This window comes from Panthera tigris, chromosome E3, assembly GCF_018350195.1.
Source record: "Panthera tigris isolate Pti1 chromosome E3, P.tigris_Pti1_mat1.1, whole genome shotgun sequence".
NCBI lineage: Eukaryota > Metazoa > Chordata > Mammalia > Carnivora > Felidae > Panthera > Panthera tigris.
Genome location: NC_056675.1, coordinates 29,627,128 through 29,644,451, shown reverse-complemented (window position 1 = coordinate 29,644,451; position 17,324 = coordinate 29,627,128). Strand labels below are relative to the sequence as shown.

Here is a 17,324-nt window from a genome sequence, read left to right as displayed (position 1 = left end):
TTTTGGAGGTCCCTTGAGCCGCATTTGTTTCTGTTTCGAGTCCCTGAAGCCTTTCCTGGATTATTCCTGGTCTCCAAGCCACACAGTTTTTCTCACGCTTATTAAATATCTATGCTTGGAGTAGTGGGAAAATGACTTGATTTACGGTACCGTCTTTCGTACTGAAACAGCTCTCTTTTATGTGTGTGTACACACAAACACTCTGGAAGCAGATTTATCACAACCAAAGTGACTCTAATCACCTGTCATTTGAAGTTAAATGCCCCCCACGACAGTAGACCCAAATGACACTGAAGATGATGTAGTACATGTAGTAAGGAACAAGGACAGACCTGAGAGCAGTTCACTTGATAACTGTGGGCTTCTTTTACTCAGAGAGAATGCAAGCATCCTTCGTCCCTTTGTCCCTGATTGAATCCAAAAGACATTTTGTGGGGCTGAGCTACGTGGGGGCAGCAGTGCAGGGTAGGGCTTTCGAGCCCACGTGGGGTGAGGAGACACCTGCGTCGGGTCTGGTCAACATTGATAGTAAGGAGGTGACTGGGATATCTGCGAACGGGGTGCACAGACCGTGGGAGACCAGAGCCTCGCTGTCAGAGAAGGGGGTTACAAATGTATAAAAGAGAGAAATTGAGAAAGAACCTTTGGCATTGGATCGGAATTTGAGGCATCAGGGCAAACTCGTGGTTTTCAACATATATAAATAAATACAGACATACATACTTAAATATAGAGAGAAGTAAGTGTGTGTGTGTGTACATTCACACGCATAATCTCACAGACCTATTCCCTAACTTCCTCCAAAGGAGGCCTGGGAACACTGTCACCCCAAAAGCAACGAGCGCACCTGGTACACAGCCCTTGCTTTCTCAGCGGGGTGGGACAAGTAAAAGAGTCCGGGATGCCTTGTACCGGGAAGTAATAAAGTACGCAGAGGATGGGCCATGGCAGCCAGGAACTGAAGCCAGCCTGAAGGGGCCCCCGCTGGCCGAATCTGCAAGAATCTGAGCATCAGAATAAATGAAAGGAACGTGCTGTCCCCCACTAAATAAAATAGGAGCCCAGGAGTCCATGGTGATAGAAACAGGTAACGTAAACGAGATACAGGGAATTCTTATTCTTACAGTAGGATGTGCTGCTTAATAAACGTAGAAGGAATGATAGACTTTTCAAAATCACCATTTGGCGACCATCATAGTAATAAATAATTCAGCCGCACACAATCATTTGTTACAAAGAGAAAAACTAACTTTACCATGAAGAAACATGCCCGGTACCGTCTTACTCAGTTCATCAAAATAACTCTTACCAGTTATGAGGCAAATTGAATTTGCGTACCACTTGACAGGATGCAGAGAACGCATCACTGCTTCCGTGATGTTCCTGCCCAAGATACTCCTGCCATAGCCTGATCGTGAGTCTGATGATGAAGACACACCGGATAACCCAAACCGAGGGTGATTCTACAAAGTAACTGGTCTGTAGTCTTCAAAATTTAAGGAAAGAAGAGTTAAGAGAGACTGAGGAACTATTCACAATGGAAGAATGCTAAAGAGACTTGAAATAACTCAGGGCCACGCGTGATCCTCGTTGGGATCCTTTTGTTGGGACAATTAGTGGAACTGAGTCTGTGGATTAGATGGTGATAAACCAGTGTTAATTTTCTGATATTGATGGTAATATTGGGGCTTTCTAGGAAAATGTCCTTGTTGTAGGAATTACACACCGTAGTGCTTAGGGTAAAGAGGCATCACGTCAGAGCCTTATCACAGATGGTTCAGGAAAAAAATGCTCTGTGAATTTGAAATTATTTCAGATTTTTAAAAATAACAAAATAAATATTCTTTCAGGCATATTTACCACTAAGGAAATTATTATTTTCTCTCAAAACTACAGAAGCAAGACTTGAGATAGAAACCTACAGCAGGACAATGTGTTCCCTTATTGAGATTTTTTTATCCTTATCAGATACAAAAATAATAAGTTTAGAGAAGATCCTTAAAAGAGAACTGTTTCAGTTTTTAACCCACTCAGCACACATAGGCAGGCACACACAGCCAGTAAAGAATTTTGACGTGGCTGATTGAGCTCTGTATCTACTCAGATTTCTAAACTTATGGCCTGAACACGGTTGAGCAGGATTTCAAAAGCAGCTTTATGAGAAAGAGAATATTAGGACCTATTGTTGTTCTTTTTAGCAAAGTAATTAAGAATACAGTCTCTGCAACCAAGCAACCTGTCTCAGATCCCAGCCACCACGTAGAAGACATGCGAGCTCCGACAAAATAGTCAATTTTTTCTAGGCCCCAGTTTCCTCATCTGTAAGTTGCGATAATGTTGAACTCCCAGGCTGGCAGCAGGACAGATGAGATGACGTATGGCAAGCACTTGGACTGGGGCACACCGTAAGCACTAAACAGACTTGGCTACTGCTCTTATTATTTCAGGAAATAGTAATTTCAGGAAAGTTGAAATGCTTTCACGAAAACATTCTGATATGGTTATGTCGACTTCCTTCTCCCTCACCAGGAGTAGAATTGCTAGGACGCCATAAAAGTTATGGCCTCTACTGTTAAAACCTGTCTCAAGATCAAAGACTCAGGCTTCGGAGAGCTAAGATTGGTTAAATTTCCGACCTGCCCCTTAGAAGCTTTGTAACTTGGGGCTGGGTCTGGAAAATGTCTGCAATGAACCAAAAATCATAGTGGTCAGAAAGGGCTTTGGGGGGTTAGATGAGATAAACTTCACCAAACTGCTAAAAAGGCGACTGACCTAAAGAATGTCCTCAAAAAATTATGGTTACTTTTCTTGCTCCTTTAAAGATGCAGACACAGTCAACGTAGATGAACAGAGGCCTCAGAATCGGAAATAGTAGTGGAGCCTTGGAGCACATTTTTGGGAACTGTGTGTGATAAGCTCAGTGTTGTCTGTGCTGTGGGGGTTTAGACTCCCAGCACCGGGCTTACGGTGCTTCAGAAGGAATTTGACTTGACAAGAAGCATGTCATGTGTTGTGTAATCCCATTCTCGAGAGACGCTGGAGGAGAGTAGATCACTATCTTTCTAGAACACCACGGGGTTTAGTGCATGCCAGCCCTGGACCCAGGGACAAAGGACAGAATCCTCATCCAGTCCCCGTTTATGTTTCAGTGGTGAAGACGATAGCGATTTTTCTGGCTTCAAAAACGTAATCCTTTCTTTATCCCACAGAAGGATCATGTTAGATGCACATTCAAAATGTATGTGTATATTTTCTTCTAAAGAGAATGTGCTGCTTTTAGAGAACATTTCATCTCAAATCAGTGACTAATAGTCATTGATCTAGGACTGATTTAGAATTTTGAGTGTTATCAAAACAAGTTTTCCTGTTGGCGCTTCTTCGGCTTTCGTTTGTTCCCTCAATCATGCAACAAGTTTTATTGAAAACTAATAGTTAAGGCAGTTTGCTGGATGTTGGTTATAAAAAAAAGTGAGCAAAATATAGCCCTCATGGGTTTTATGGGAACCCTTTGCAAAGGAGCATACTTTGAACCTGTAAAAAAAAAATCAGATTGGTTTGGCTGTAGCTGTGGGTAGATATGTATTTGATACGTATGAAAACAGGCTCCTCTCCACGTTTGCCTGGAAGTGCCATACCTAGTGGTTCCCTCCAAGCGGCACCCACGGCCAGCAGTCTGTGACTCACGGGAGGGGTGCCCGTGAGATTAAATGACTCACGTGAGATTAAATTCGGCCGCTGGCCGGCGGAATCTGCTCCGCTCCGTAGGAGACAAGCTCTCCCGCTGCGTCTGCTTCTCATCCATGGGAGGAGACCTTCCCTTCGCACAATCATGGCGATGTTAACTCTCTCGGCCGACTAGTGGCACAAAGGGAAAGTGCTGCCCGGGTCTGAGTTGGTGACGGCCGAGAGCTGCAGTTCCAGCGCCTTTCCCCGATACCAAGAGCCCGGGCTCTGCCAGGAAGAGCGGGACTCCGGGCAAAGCCCCCGGCCAAAGACCCCTGGGAGCGGGATGTGTGCGCTGGTAGCCGGTTATGCTGGTACCGCGTTTCTGGAGTGTGGTGCCTGCGCTGAGATAAGACCCGCTTCCTTCTGATGCCCTAGACCGCCGTTTGTCTAGCTGGAGAACTTAATGAGTAATGAATGTGCCTGTCTGGCCGATAGAAAGTGTTCCCCCAGCCTGCGGGTGTGTTGAGAGAGCCGGGGAGAGACCGCAGGCAACACTTTGTCTTCTTAGGTATCAGCAAAGTCTTCTCTTCTAACAACTACAGGATTTATTTTTAACCGCTTGACTCAGTGTTTGTCAGATGATTCGGACCATCGAACTGCAGATGGAAGGACCCGGCGCGGGGGAGGCGGGGGGAGGGGGCAGCCGGAATGGCAGGGGAGAGGGGGCTGGCTGGGAAAAGGGGTGGGATTTCAGCATCGTGCCTGCGGGTGTCTCTGGTGGGAGGTGGAGAGAGTTGAGGGCTTCCTGCCGCGCAGCGCGGGTGTGTGTGTGTGTGCGCGCGCGGGTCGGGCCGGGAGCTAGAGGGGAATGGCTGCCTCCGGCTGCTTAGAGACCTGATCAGCCGGTGCCTGATCAGCCGGTGCCTGGGGCGTTGCGAGGAGGGACCCGGGACCCGGGGAGTGGACCGGAGCGTGCTCTGCACCTTGCGCTTTTCTCCCTCTTGATGCTGCCCGTCGCCAGGAGCCTCTCACCATGATCGATAGCTCCAAGAAGCAGCAACAGGGCTTCCCGGAGATTTTAACTGCTGGGGATTTCGAACCGGTCAAAGAGAAGGAATGCCTTGAGGGGAGCAACCAGAAAAGTCTCAAGGAAGGTCAGTGTGTCTGTGGCCGGGGGCACAAGTGCCCGGTCTCTGTTGCCCGTAGGCCAGGCTGTGCACGTCCGTGTGCCCGTCTGCCTACCTTGCGGTGTGTCTGCTCTCTGTGCTCACTCCTGTACCTCACACGCTCCGAGTTCCTGGAAATGAAAGGGCAGTGCTGTCCTCGGTGGCTCTCTGCAACCATTCCCTAGCTCACAGACCTCCAGGCGTGTTGCAGGGTTTCACGCAGGAAGGGGACTTTAGCAGGCCAGCCCTGATTTCAGTGAAATCCTGCCAGGTCCGTTTCGTGCATTTTGTCATGCCCCCCGCCCCCACCCCTTTAGGAGAGGCCATTTCCCTTTCGATAGTCTTTAGCACACTATTTGCTTTAGGCTTAAACACATAAGTCCAGGAAAATTATTTTTTTCCAGTTGACACGTTCATGGTTTTTATTGTTTAAAGCCAGGAAGGTAGCTGCTGCTTTCTTAAGCATGTCTTTAAATGATTGGTTTGTTTGGTTGTAATGCTCAGTGCATCATTTTGTTTTGTTTTGTTTTTTAAAAACGCATTGCTTAGTTTCGTGGGGGTTTTTAACAAGGCATAAAATAAGCTTGTGAATGCCGGCGATCACTGTTGATGGCCACTGCACAGCACCTCAGTGACTGACGTGAGAAGATGGCCAAAGGTGTGAGCATTGCTGTCCCCCGTCCCGGCATATACTGAAGTGTGGCAAGACTGGTGCCATCTGTGCTCCGCTGCAGCAGCTGGAGAGCAAGGGCCATGGTTCAGGAAATAGAGGACCTACTGACATGAAGTTTTTCCTGAATTTGGGATCCTGAAGGCCACCCCTCACCATGCTTATTGACTTTGAAGTTTGATTTTCTAGTGTTCTTTGGGAGAAAAAAACCCCCACAATATCCTCTTTTCGTTTTATCTGCTTTCCGCTCCGGCCATCAGCCACCCCCTCACCTCTCCACTCGCTCTTGCTCACCTCCTAGACCCAGAGAGTAAATGTAGACTTACCTGCTTGAGCAGGAGTCTGAGCTTCTTCCAAAAGCATATTGCCCCCTTTTTTGCTCACTTAGAATATGAGAATGTGATGGTAGGGATTGTTACGGGATTGAAAGATAATAAGAAGAAACAACAGTGGGACTTTTTAAAGTTGAACTACTTTTAAGTACAGGTAGAAAAAAACCTCTCGATCAAAACAAACACAATCATGTATAAATAGCTGTTACCAGGAATCAAACAATGGGGTCGCCTCTGCTTGTGCGCAGCAAGCCTTACTGTGGATTCTTCTAAAATCGATACCAGTGGGGTTTTTAGGACACATTCTAGAGATTCCCTGAGGGAACTTAAGGTTTTTAAGTTGTAACTTAAAAAAAAGTTAAGAATTAGCTGTGTGTGTATCATTTAAGTCAAGTTCGTGTGTTAGGCTCCTATTAATATCTTAAATTTAAAAACAATTTTTGTGCTACTTGAAAACTGAGGAAGTGGAGGAAAATGGAGATGTCCCAACCGCAGAGCTTGATAAAGGAGCCTGGAAGCAAGGATTAAAAATATAAAAACCGGGTAGAATTACCAACAAGCACAGCAAAGCAGAGTTGACATGATTACATAAGGTACAGGTTGTTTCCCTAACGATTGTGACCATGCCTTCCATTTAAACTTGTGTGACAGCGTAATGTCACATGAGCAAGAACATGGACTCTCAAGTGAGATATACTTGGGATCAGGTCCCAGGCACACCATTTTCTAGCTTTGTGACCCTGGACAAGTTCACTGCTCTGAGCCTTAATTTCTGTCCTCATTTGTACAAGGAGGAAAAGCAGTACGTACCTGATACTGTTTTTATGAGGTGTCCAGTTTGATGCCATTCTGTCATCCCTCTTGTCTTTTTTTCAGCCCTTTGTTACTTTTTCCTTCTATTTAAGTTTTAGTTTTTAAAATTCCATATATAGATATAGATATAGATATAGGTATATATTTACCACATAGAGAAATATTACTGTCATATAAGCTCATAGGTATAAAGAGGTAAAGGAGAGAACTTTCATATTTTAAAACACTCCACAGATGTGTTTGGATCAAATTAGTCTCTCATCACAGCTGCATTGAACAGGGTTTTCTTTATACCTCAAGAGATTGCATTTCTACTCATTTTCTGCCAGAGATAGGGCTGGGTGGTGGCGGGGGGTGGGGGGGGGGAGGGACAAGCAAACCCATAGATATCAAGGATAATCTGTTACCTCCAAGTTAGTGACAGTGAAAGAGAGATTAGACCTGGGTTTAATTAGAACAGGAAAAAACAGGAGAAATTTTGCAGAGAGCCCTTTTTGTTTGGAGTGGTATGAAAATAACGTTCCTGTGCAACATCGAACTCCTGGAATTCACGGTGTCACGGTCCCTGCCCGCTGATGAGTACCGGTGGTCAGCTCATCGGACTCTAGAGGACGACGTTGGGACAACCCTTTACTGAGTTTCTTCTGCTTTTCGGCCTCGGACCATATGTTAGTTGTATTGATCCGTGAAAGTTGATTGACACAGCAGCAGTTGTGGAAACACGAAAATGCCCTGGAGTCTCATTAGATCCTACGCCGTTCTGTCAAAAGAGACACATAGACAAGTGACTATTAGTGTCTGAAGGTTTCTGCCTCACGTGTGAAGGGCACTAAAAATACTTAGGATATTTCACATCAGTAGCGTTTCATTTTCCACTCCTTTTTGGCAAAGTTGGTTTATTTGAAAGAACGGCTGCTGGGTTGTTTTTTTTTTTCTTTCGAGACCGCGAGTTTCCAGGTAATGAGGAACGATGGATTTTGGTCCATTTAGTTCTAATGGCATGGACACTGCTCGGTCTCTTTGGTGTTTCTGACGTGTGCCGACTGTAAGGGCTTGGGAGTCCAGTGTTGCCCTGTTTCTTACTTACATTAGGATATCGCAGAATTCCTGTTACTGTTGACAGTGCTGGTTAGCCAGAATTATTATTAGGGGGAAAAGCAGACGTACTAGCAAATAGTGTCGGGCTTCAGGGAGTCTCTGCAGCTCCTGAACAAGAAAAGGTAGTAATACCTACTGAAAAGTTAAGAGGAAGATGTTCCAAGTACCGTCAGCCTACGAGGAGTCGTCATCACAAACCAAAGAACTGTTGGGATAACGAAGCCTATGACCTCGCAGCTTTGTGAATGCTTGTATAAAGTTCCTGGTAAATACCAGTCCGTGTGCGTAGTGGGGAATTTCATTATCAGTTGCTTTAGGTGAGGCTAGCCGTAAGCATCGCGGATTCTCCTGGTGAAATTCAAAACAGAACACTCTCCTTAGACTAGTTTGTTTTGTCAAAGCAGCAGCAGGGAGCCTCGGCCTTTGACTTGTCCACAGAAGGCTTTGAACATTTTGTTTGTGTGCAAAATGGATGAGATTTAAATTTCATTTCTGGTTCTAGAACTAAAGGATATTACAAATCACTGACTTGACAACTGAAGAATTAATAATTACAGATTTTGAAGAAAAATCAAATAAGTTGAGATGATTTAATCCAATTGAGTGGTTTAATCGGAGTCATTATTAAGATAACAAATCATAATACCGGTGCTACCAGCTAGTTACAATTAAACAGGAAAATGGATGTCCAGTTTCCAGAGCTCTCTCATGGTGAGAATAAAAACCACAGAAAGAAAACGGGGCTGTCTATTAATTTCCTTTCACCAAAACGGACTGCTCTGACAGCCCCAAGACTCAACGTTTGAACCAAAGTGCATTTCTCGCTCAGCACTGCCCAAGGTGGATCAGACTGCCACCCTGGTCAGCTGTCCTCTCGGTGACTGGGGGATCTGGGCTCCTGTCGCATTGTCCAGCCCGTGGGTGTGGGCGGGGGGAAGGCTTCCAGACTGGGGGGCCACGTTCCCACTTCTGTCACAGGCCGGTGAATCCCAGTAGAGATAAAGGGTGTGAAAGTTCATGGTAGGTGGCATAGGAAACCGTGGGGGGATCGACGCGGTGTGCTGGGCTGTGGCTGTGTAAGAAGATAGTGCACCTTTGTCTGAAATCCTCTAAGCAGGCCATGCTGGGGAGGAGAGATGAAACAAATACCTTTCCCTAAACGCCAGAACTTTTCTAAATGTTGGAAATCATCTCATACGTGCTGTACCTGCGCTGCCCATTAGCTGTGTGTGGCTCTTTAAATTTAAAGTAATTAAAATGAAACACTTTGTTTAAAATCCAGCTCCTTCATCACATTAGGCACAGGTGGTTAGAGCCAGCCGTATTGAGCGGCGCAGATGATAAAAGATTGCCTCCGGTGTCGAAAGTTCTATGAAAGATGGTGTTGCTCTCCCCTCACTCCACGCCCCTGCTCACCATGTTCCTCTCACCTCAGCTCTGCAGGCTGAGTCTGGGAAAACCCAATCCCGATGTCATTTCCTAAAGAAAGTCACTTGACCCTATCAGCTAAGAATAATTTCCTCCCTCTGTATGTTCCCGATAACTTGATCTGCGTCTGTGTATGGCATTTTACGTCTTGCTGGGTTTTTGTTTTTAATTTTTTTTTAATGTTTATTCTTGAGGGCAAGAGAGAGCGAGCAGCGAGCATGAGCGGGGGAGGGGCAGAGTGAGAGAGGGACACAGAATCAGAAGCAGGCTCCAGGCTCCGAGCTGGCAGCACAGAGCCCGATGCAGGATTCGAACCCACGAACTGTGAGATCATGACCTGAGCCGAAGTCAGATGCTTAACTGGCTGAGCCACCCAGGCACCCCTTACCTTTTGCTATTGTATCTTTATTATCTTCACTGTTAGGCCGTAATGATTTGGGGGGATAGAATCCTTATTTGGATCATTTTCATACCTCACCCCCAGTGTCCTGCATCTATCTCATAGACACATTATTATGCAACAAGGATTTAAAGAGTATTATCTACCTCCCTGCCTTCTTAAGCAGAATACCATTTGAACTATTCCCATCAGATATAATTTATAATTACCTATAAACTAATAACCCCCAAATGGAATGCATTGGTTCCTTAAGGCACTGTGGAGATATACAGAGTGATCCCTGGACCATCACTAGATTGCTAGCATTGTTATTTATGGTTTGATTTTTGCCAAAATCTGGCCGCTCTCCCTTTTCAGATAGGCTTTGTCTAAGCTCCTTCAAAGTAAGCAAAAATTAACAAAATGTAATAGTGCAATCTTGATTCTGTTGTTGACCTAACTAAAATACATTTATTGAGCCATGGTGGGAGAGACAAATAGGCGGTTGAAATAAAGAATGCTACAAAGCTTTACAGTAAAAGCACTTGAGTTTTACAACTATTTTGATTTCTCTGGGAATGTCTCCTTTCTTTGTTTTCTGTCAGTGTTCTACAAAATTCAAAGTGTTGTACAGTGAGATATCACTAAGTTAACATTAAAAAAGTAATTTCAAAGAGTAGGATATGGTCCTTTTCAGAAATTGAAATAACATACAGGTGTGATGGAAAAGGTAAAAGGTCCCTCTTCCCAGACATGAGTCAGTGTTTTTAAAAAGAAAATGGGTGCGTGCTCTTTTTGAGATGAAATTATTTAATTTTTTTATTAGAAATAATTCCGTTTTGCAGAAATTTGAGCATGCATAGTATTATGCCAGCATGCAAGGAGCTCACAGCCCAAAAAGTGAGAAAGTAAATGATAATATAGGAGTAAAAATGAGCACACATGCATAAAAGATAAAGAAGAAACCCATGTGTACTTTGGTCCAGTGAGGGATGGTCACGCCTCTCTCGCGGGTTCCAGGCCTGTGCAGTCCTCGACCTGGCGACACCAGCCGGCTTCTCCTTCCCATGAGACCCACTCCTCCAGTGTCCTTTCGCAGTTGAGGGCACCTCTGTCCACCTGTTGACTCATGGCGGACACCTGAATAGGGCTGATCCCTGACCTCCTCCTCATAACCTGTCACCGAGTCCTGTCACCAGATCTGTCACTTCTACCTCAACAGTATTTCTTTCTCCTATCCACAGCATTATTGCACCACAGCCACACCCTTGTCGTCGAGGTCCCCTTCCTCAAATACAGTCTTTATAGGGGTCTTGACTCTAGTAGACCAAAAGCTGCCTCCTCATCTCGCCCCACCCACTCAGGCCTCTCCATCAAGTGAGGGCCCTCCCCTGTGTCCAGAAGCGGGTCACATTTTTCTGTCCCTCCATCACTCTTTTCTCCCAGAATGCCTCTCCTCCCCACCCCACCCTACTCTATTGACCTGACGGGCCGCAGCTCACCCCTTCGTCTGCACCATCACATACAGTCGCTGGGGTGCTAGGAGAGCACACAGGTTAGCCCACTTCTCAGTTCTCTTGTTTTCCTGGGCAGATTGGCATGTGTGTGTGTGTGCGGCCCACTTCTAAATCCACAAAGTAGGCAGAAAAACCAAGCCATTGAGCCAGGGTCAAGTGACCTCAAAAGAGTGGCATGTGCTTTCTAGTCTGGGAAAAATCGGAGGTACCTAATATGCCACAGTTTTCCTGTTTCATTGTCACTTGTCCTTTTACTCAGAGAACCTGCCTCAGGCATTTACGTTAAGACATTGCAGAAAGAGGGGCGCCTGGGTGGCGCAGTCGGTTAAGCGTCCGACTTCAGCCAGGTCACGATCTCGCGGTCCGTGAGTTCGAGCCCCGCGTCGGGCTCTGGGCTGATGGCTCGGAGCCTGGAGCCTGTTTCCGATTCTGTGTCTCCCTCTCTCTCTGCCCCTCCCCCGTTCATGCTCTGTCTCTCTCTGTCCCAAAAATAAATAAAAAATGTTGAAAAAAAAAATTAAAAAAAAAAAAAAAAAAAGACATTGCAGAATGTTTTATGCCGCGTACATCTTCCCAGCTTAGAGCAGTTAGGAAGATGCTTTTACTCAACGGCACCTCTAGCGAGAGCTGCCCACTGGAATTCTGATGTGGTGGTGGTGGAACAGAGAAGTTCTGATTGCCCCCAAAATAAGAAAAATATTATCTTCTCTGGGAACCATGTAGGGTAAGAAATGTGGAAGTTCAGGGATAGAGCCAGTAGGGTCCTACAGATTAAAAATCCGTTATCAACAAGAAAGAAATCAAGTATTGTTTTAACCTCTTTACGTTGCTGGTGATGAGGCAGTTAAGTGGATGATGTTGCTTTCAAAGTGCCTGATATTTGCGTTATACTTCCTTTTATGCCACTAGGTACTTTATTTCCACCGCTCTTTAACCAAATGAGATGTTTTAAAACGCGTATATGTGTAATATCCTTCTGTATGCGTGCCACAGACTGATGTTACCCCTGCTGTTCTGTACCAGGCCCCCCAGCTTGACATCACGTTGTCATACCACGAGAGGCATACTTTAAATTCATTCCAACTTTTGACAAAAAGGAGAAGGGAATTTGTGTGAAGGTATGATCAGTTTAAAGAAACATGCCCCATTTTTAGCAGTCTGTTTCCATGGTAACAGAAGCAGCAGCCAACCACGGAGTTATCAAAGTGCCTGTAAATTTCCAAAGCTGCATGTTGAAAACATGGTCTTCCTGACCTCATGCTGCAGAATAATTCAGGAAACCTATCGCATGTTAGCCTGGACTGTTCGCATTTTCGTTTCTACTTCATTTTTGCTTTTAATTCCTAATAGAGGCTAAATGGTGCATTTTAGACTGTGACCTCCTTACCAGCAAGTTTAGAATTCCAAAGTTTGTCTCACCTGCCCCTTCCCACATCCCCCACCCCCGGGGAGTTCATAGGCTACAGTAGGCTTTCTGACATTGGAAAGAAAGGCAATATTTCCTCTGTCGTCTAAGAACTTTTTCAAACACTAATATGTGCAGTTTTTGTTTAATTTTTTAAAGAGTATTTATTTTTGAGAGACAGAGAGAGACACGGTGCGAGTGGAGGAAGGGCAGAGAGAGGGGTAGACACAGAATCCGAATCCGGTGCCGGGCTCTGAGCTTCCAGCACAGAGCCCAGAGCCTGACGTGGGGCTCGAACTCACAGACCGCAAGATCATGAGCTGAGCCGGAGTCAGTCACTTAACCAACTGAGCCACCCAGGCACCCCTGTGCAGTTTTTTTTTTTTTTTTTTTTTAGTTAATTTGATGTTGTCTCCCTTTCTTCAGTGGAAAATAATCATAATATAAAAATTCCTGATCACAGTGCTGCTTGCCCCTTTGTCATGTCGGAGTGTCGATTTACGTACACTCCGTACGTAACTGCGTTGCTCCAGAAAGGAAGCCGTGGTCCGGGAAGCCTGCGCGTCAGTGCAGATGGCGTGGCTCTTAGAAGACAAGCCACCTCTTTATTTGGGGCCTCTTTGTGCTTTCTAGTCTGTAGCATCACTTAAAGAAGAGGCTTACTTTGTAATTGGCAAGTTAGAGCCCTGAAAATAAAGCCAGAAGTCTGTGATCTTTGGTTGCTCCCTTTTGTCATGTGTGAGAGTCCTTGAGTGCTTATTCTCTTCCTTAATGCATCATGAATTTTACAGTAATTGTAAGTGGAGATGAAAACAAACTGGTATCTGCCAGGTTTTCATGGTTTTCTTGACTCCTTTGCCTTCACCTTCCCTTATTAGTCGTCCTGTATTAAATTTTATTTTCTGTTCTACCACCCACAGTAATTCAAAAATACCCAAGCCTCAGATTCCTACAACAAACTGAAATAATCTTGGTTCTGCCCATGATAAGCCCTTGCCTCTCGAAAATTCTTCTGTTGATCTCTTCTTAAATTTGGCCTAGTATTAAAAAAAAAAATTGGCAGAGCTTTCTTTCCTTAGAAACTTCAACTCCGTTACATACTGTAAGTCTACCGTGCAAAGTTAAGTAAAACGTGTTGATTCAAACTTCTATACTGTGAGCATTGCAGAAGATGCTAGAATATAGGGATGTGGTCTAGAAGGGGAAATAGGGGCCAGAACAGCCCCAGCACAACCTAGAATTCAGTGTGACAGCGAGTGTAAAATGTAGCTGTGACTATATTATCACATTATTAAAAGATGGAGTCAGCGTTAGTGGTTAATGGAGTTGTGGTGAGGGCTAGCTAGGAGTGGGTGAGAAATGAGAAATTTGGTTATTGAGTTATTCGTGTCTTAAGGTCTCTTGTTCTGCTGACGTGTTTTTTTTTTTAATTGAGCTAAAATTCATATAACAAAAACTTAACCATTTTAGAGTGAACGATTCAGAGGCTTTTAGTAGTATTCACCAGGTTGCTCAGACACACCTCTGGTTTCAAAACATTTCATCACCCCAAAGAAAACCTCGCAGCTGTTAAGCAGTTGCTCCCACGCCCCCCTCCCACCCCCCACCCCCCACCCCCCACCCCAGTTCATAGCAGTCACCACTCTGAACTCTGTCTCAGGTCCACCAGGTGGCCTTTGTGTCTGGCGTCTTTCACTGAGCATCGTGTTTTCCAGGTTCGTCCGTGTGGCAGCACCTGTCCGTGCTACATTCCTTTTTATGGCTGGATTCTGTTCCGTTGTGTGGACGGACCGCAGCGCGTTCATCCATTGATGCGCTGCTGACTTGGGGACCGTCCCCAACTTCTGCGGACTGTCAGCGGTGCCGCCGCACACACGGATGCACCCGTGTGTCTGAGCCCCCGCCGTCCATTCTTTCTGGTTCACCCAGACGGGGAATTGCTGGGCTCTAACTGCTCGTGACGAAAACTTGGTTTGCTGAGCTTTAGGGAGAACTGCCAGACGTCGTGATTTTGTATCTCGTGGTCTCTTTCTCTGATCACAGTGATAACGTTCAGAGCTGACGAGCGACCTGCCAGTTTCCTGAGTGACTTCTGTCCCCCAAGCTGTTGCCACCATTAGTCGGAGCATCTCGGGAACAAATAACCTGTTTCTCTTTTCACCCTGCTCTTCAGCGTCTGCAGCGACTGTTCCGCACCTCCTGCATTGGCCTCAGACTGACCTTTTCCTCCCTCGCCTCACTTTCAGCGCGTCGCCTGGCTTCCTCCTCCTTCGAGGAAATAGAAGGCGTCATTGGCAAGTCTCTGGACAGCCCAATCCAGATCTGTATACCTACCTGCAGCTCTGCCCCGTTCTGTTTGCCCTCCTGTTGCACCAGAAGCAGCAGCTCTTAGCAGAAGCTGTCTCTGTGTGCTCCGACGCCCTTCCCTTCAAGGGACCTGCCGCCTCCTACTCTCCTGTTCATTCTCCTTCCTGTTCATTCAGCCCGTTCTCCCCTTTCCCTCCCCTCCCCTCCCCATTCCTCTCTCCTGCCCTTCATCTGTTATAGACTTGCTCCAGTATGTTCCGGCTTGAAGCTTTGCGCCTTCTCTCCTGCCTTCATGGGCACCATCTTGAAAGCATTGCTTCCGTCGACGTCATTCACACCCTTGCCCCTCCTTTACTCCATATGCCTCCTCTGGTCTGACGTACATCCATCCCTCCGAGTAGTAGCTCCTCATGACCCCCTTATAGAAAATACTTTTACACCACTCTCCAGGCTCCTCTTCCTTCACAGACGGCTTCCTCGACTTCCTTTGCTGGGTCTTCTTCATCCCCTCGCTGACCCACAAGTGGGCTTTTAATTGTTAACGTTCCTTGTTCCTCGTTGCTGAGTCCCGGGCTTCCTTTGCCTTCTCTTTCCGTATTCTCCAGCTCGGCGGACTCTCAGGGCTTTAAATGCCACATAAGTGACGACTTTCAAATTTCAGTCTCCTTCCAAGACCTGCCTTCTGAAATCTGGACCCCCAGAGCCATCGTCACTTTGACATCTGCACTTACAACTCACGCACGTCCGAGACCGAGCTCCCAAATGGCCAACTTGCGTTGTTCGTCTCAGTCACCGGTCTACCCAGGTGCTTAAGCCCGAAACCTAGGAGCCATCTTGGTTGTGTCTTCCCCCTTCAAGCCCAGCATCCAGTCTCTTACCACGTACTGGTTGATTTTATTCTAAATATATCTTAAATCTGTCTAGTACATCTCTCAGCTGTGTTGAAGGGGGAAAAAATGAGATGTCTTGTGCTTGAGGTTTCTACCCAGGAACATCAGAAAATTCTTCCAGGTTTATGAATAAATACGAGGTTTGCAACAGAAAGCTTAACTAGAGCTTCTGACAACCGTAAATGTCTCCACATTCAGTCAAAAACCTGCCCCATCACCCTCCCTAATTCTTTTGATGTCTTTTGGTCCCTTACTCCTTATTAGTTATATCACATTTTACTATTATTTTTGGCATGATATTTGCCAGTGGTCTGGGGTGAGTGGAAGTGATCTTTGTTTCTGAATTTAAACTTCTCTTAAGACACGATGGCGCACATACTGGGGAAGGGACGAACAGAAGTGTCCTCTCTTACGTCGTAAGTGGGACTACAGAGTGCTGAAACCATTTGGATTGAAAAGCACCCCTATCAGAATTTGAAGTGCATATTCTGTTATCATACATTTTATATAATCATCATCATGAAAGGATACCAAAAAAATGAATGAGGACAATCACCGCAGCCTGGTTTATAATAGCAAAAAACCTAGAGACTTAATGTGTATACAATTGAGACCTCCACACATTAGATACAGCCGTTAACACAGCTGGTAAGAATGAGCTAGATTTCGTGGGGTGTTTTAAAGCACATCACCAAACTACATGAATAGTAAGATCTCACCCCATATATCTCCTTTGCATATTTTATATTTAATATTCTAGGAATATTCACAGAACACCCTCTGGAGCCATGGAAGCTTCCCAGTGCTTTCCTTTATGGTGGAGGACTAGAGGTGGGGAGCGGGATGGACCAACATTCACTGTTCTTTTTAATGCCTTTTTTATGTGTGTGTGTCACTTTTATTTCAACAAATAAATAGAAAAGATTCTCCTAAAACATGGATTTTGAATAGAGGCATTGGTGGTACATATAGTGGTGTATTTCTGAGACCCGGGCCCAGATGGAATTCTCAGGATATGACTGCTTACCTTCTGACTACAGAGTACCCGTCCACACCAAGAACATGCGAATCTTGGTGGGATTAAATTTTTTAAAACCTTGCTGATAATGGGGGAGACTGTATGTGTGGGGGCAGGGGTATGTGGGAAATCTGTCCTTCCCTCTCAGTTTTGTTGTAAATCTAAAACTGCTTTAAAAAATAATAAAGTCTTTTTAACAATCCTTATGGTTTTATATTTGGGGCAAAAAATGGTAATTTTTCCCAAGCATCTGGAGTAATAGTGGTCATAGTACAGTATTAATAACTACCACCTTTTTAAACATTTATTTTTAAGGACAAGGAAAAGTTCATCAATCTTTTGCTATTTCAATATCACATTTTTCCAAGACTTCAAATTTTCGGCCTTACCTGTAAGCAAATGTAGTTGTACATTTTACCACTCAACTGCCACTTTAATAAACCACTGCATCCAGGACTGAATGGGGCCCTCAGGCTTCACTGTCCTAAGATGTGACTTAGGGGCCCGTCACTCCCTCCCATATCTGTTGAAAAGATGTTATGATGATAACATTGTCTTGTTTTCATAGCATCAGGCCCCTAATTTATTTTAAATGTTAATTTATTTTTGAGAGAGAGTGCTAGTGGGGGAAGGGC

General features: G+C 45.2%; 1 protein-coding gene across 4 annotated transcripts in view; it reads left to right on the top strand.

Moving 5' to 3' along the window:
* Positions 1–17,324, top strand: part of MRTFB (myocardin related transcription factor B) — a 214,451-nt gene that overhangs the window by 133,068 nt on the left and 64,059 nt on the right. Inside the window, exon 1 of one of the 4 annotated variants that reach the window (XM_042972020.1) lies at positions 4,443–4,820. The exons of the other annotated variants lie outside the window; for them this stretch is intronic. Within the exon in view, the coding sequence (XP_042827954.1) occupies positions 4,700–4,820 (121 nt within the window). The 5' untranslated portion in view covers positions 4,443–4,699. Of the gene's footprint in view, positions 1–4,442; positions 4,821–17,324 lie in introns of those variants that run through there. 4 annotated transcript variants of the gene reach the window in all.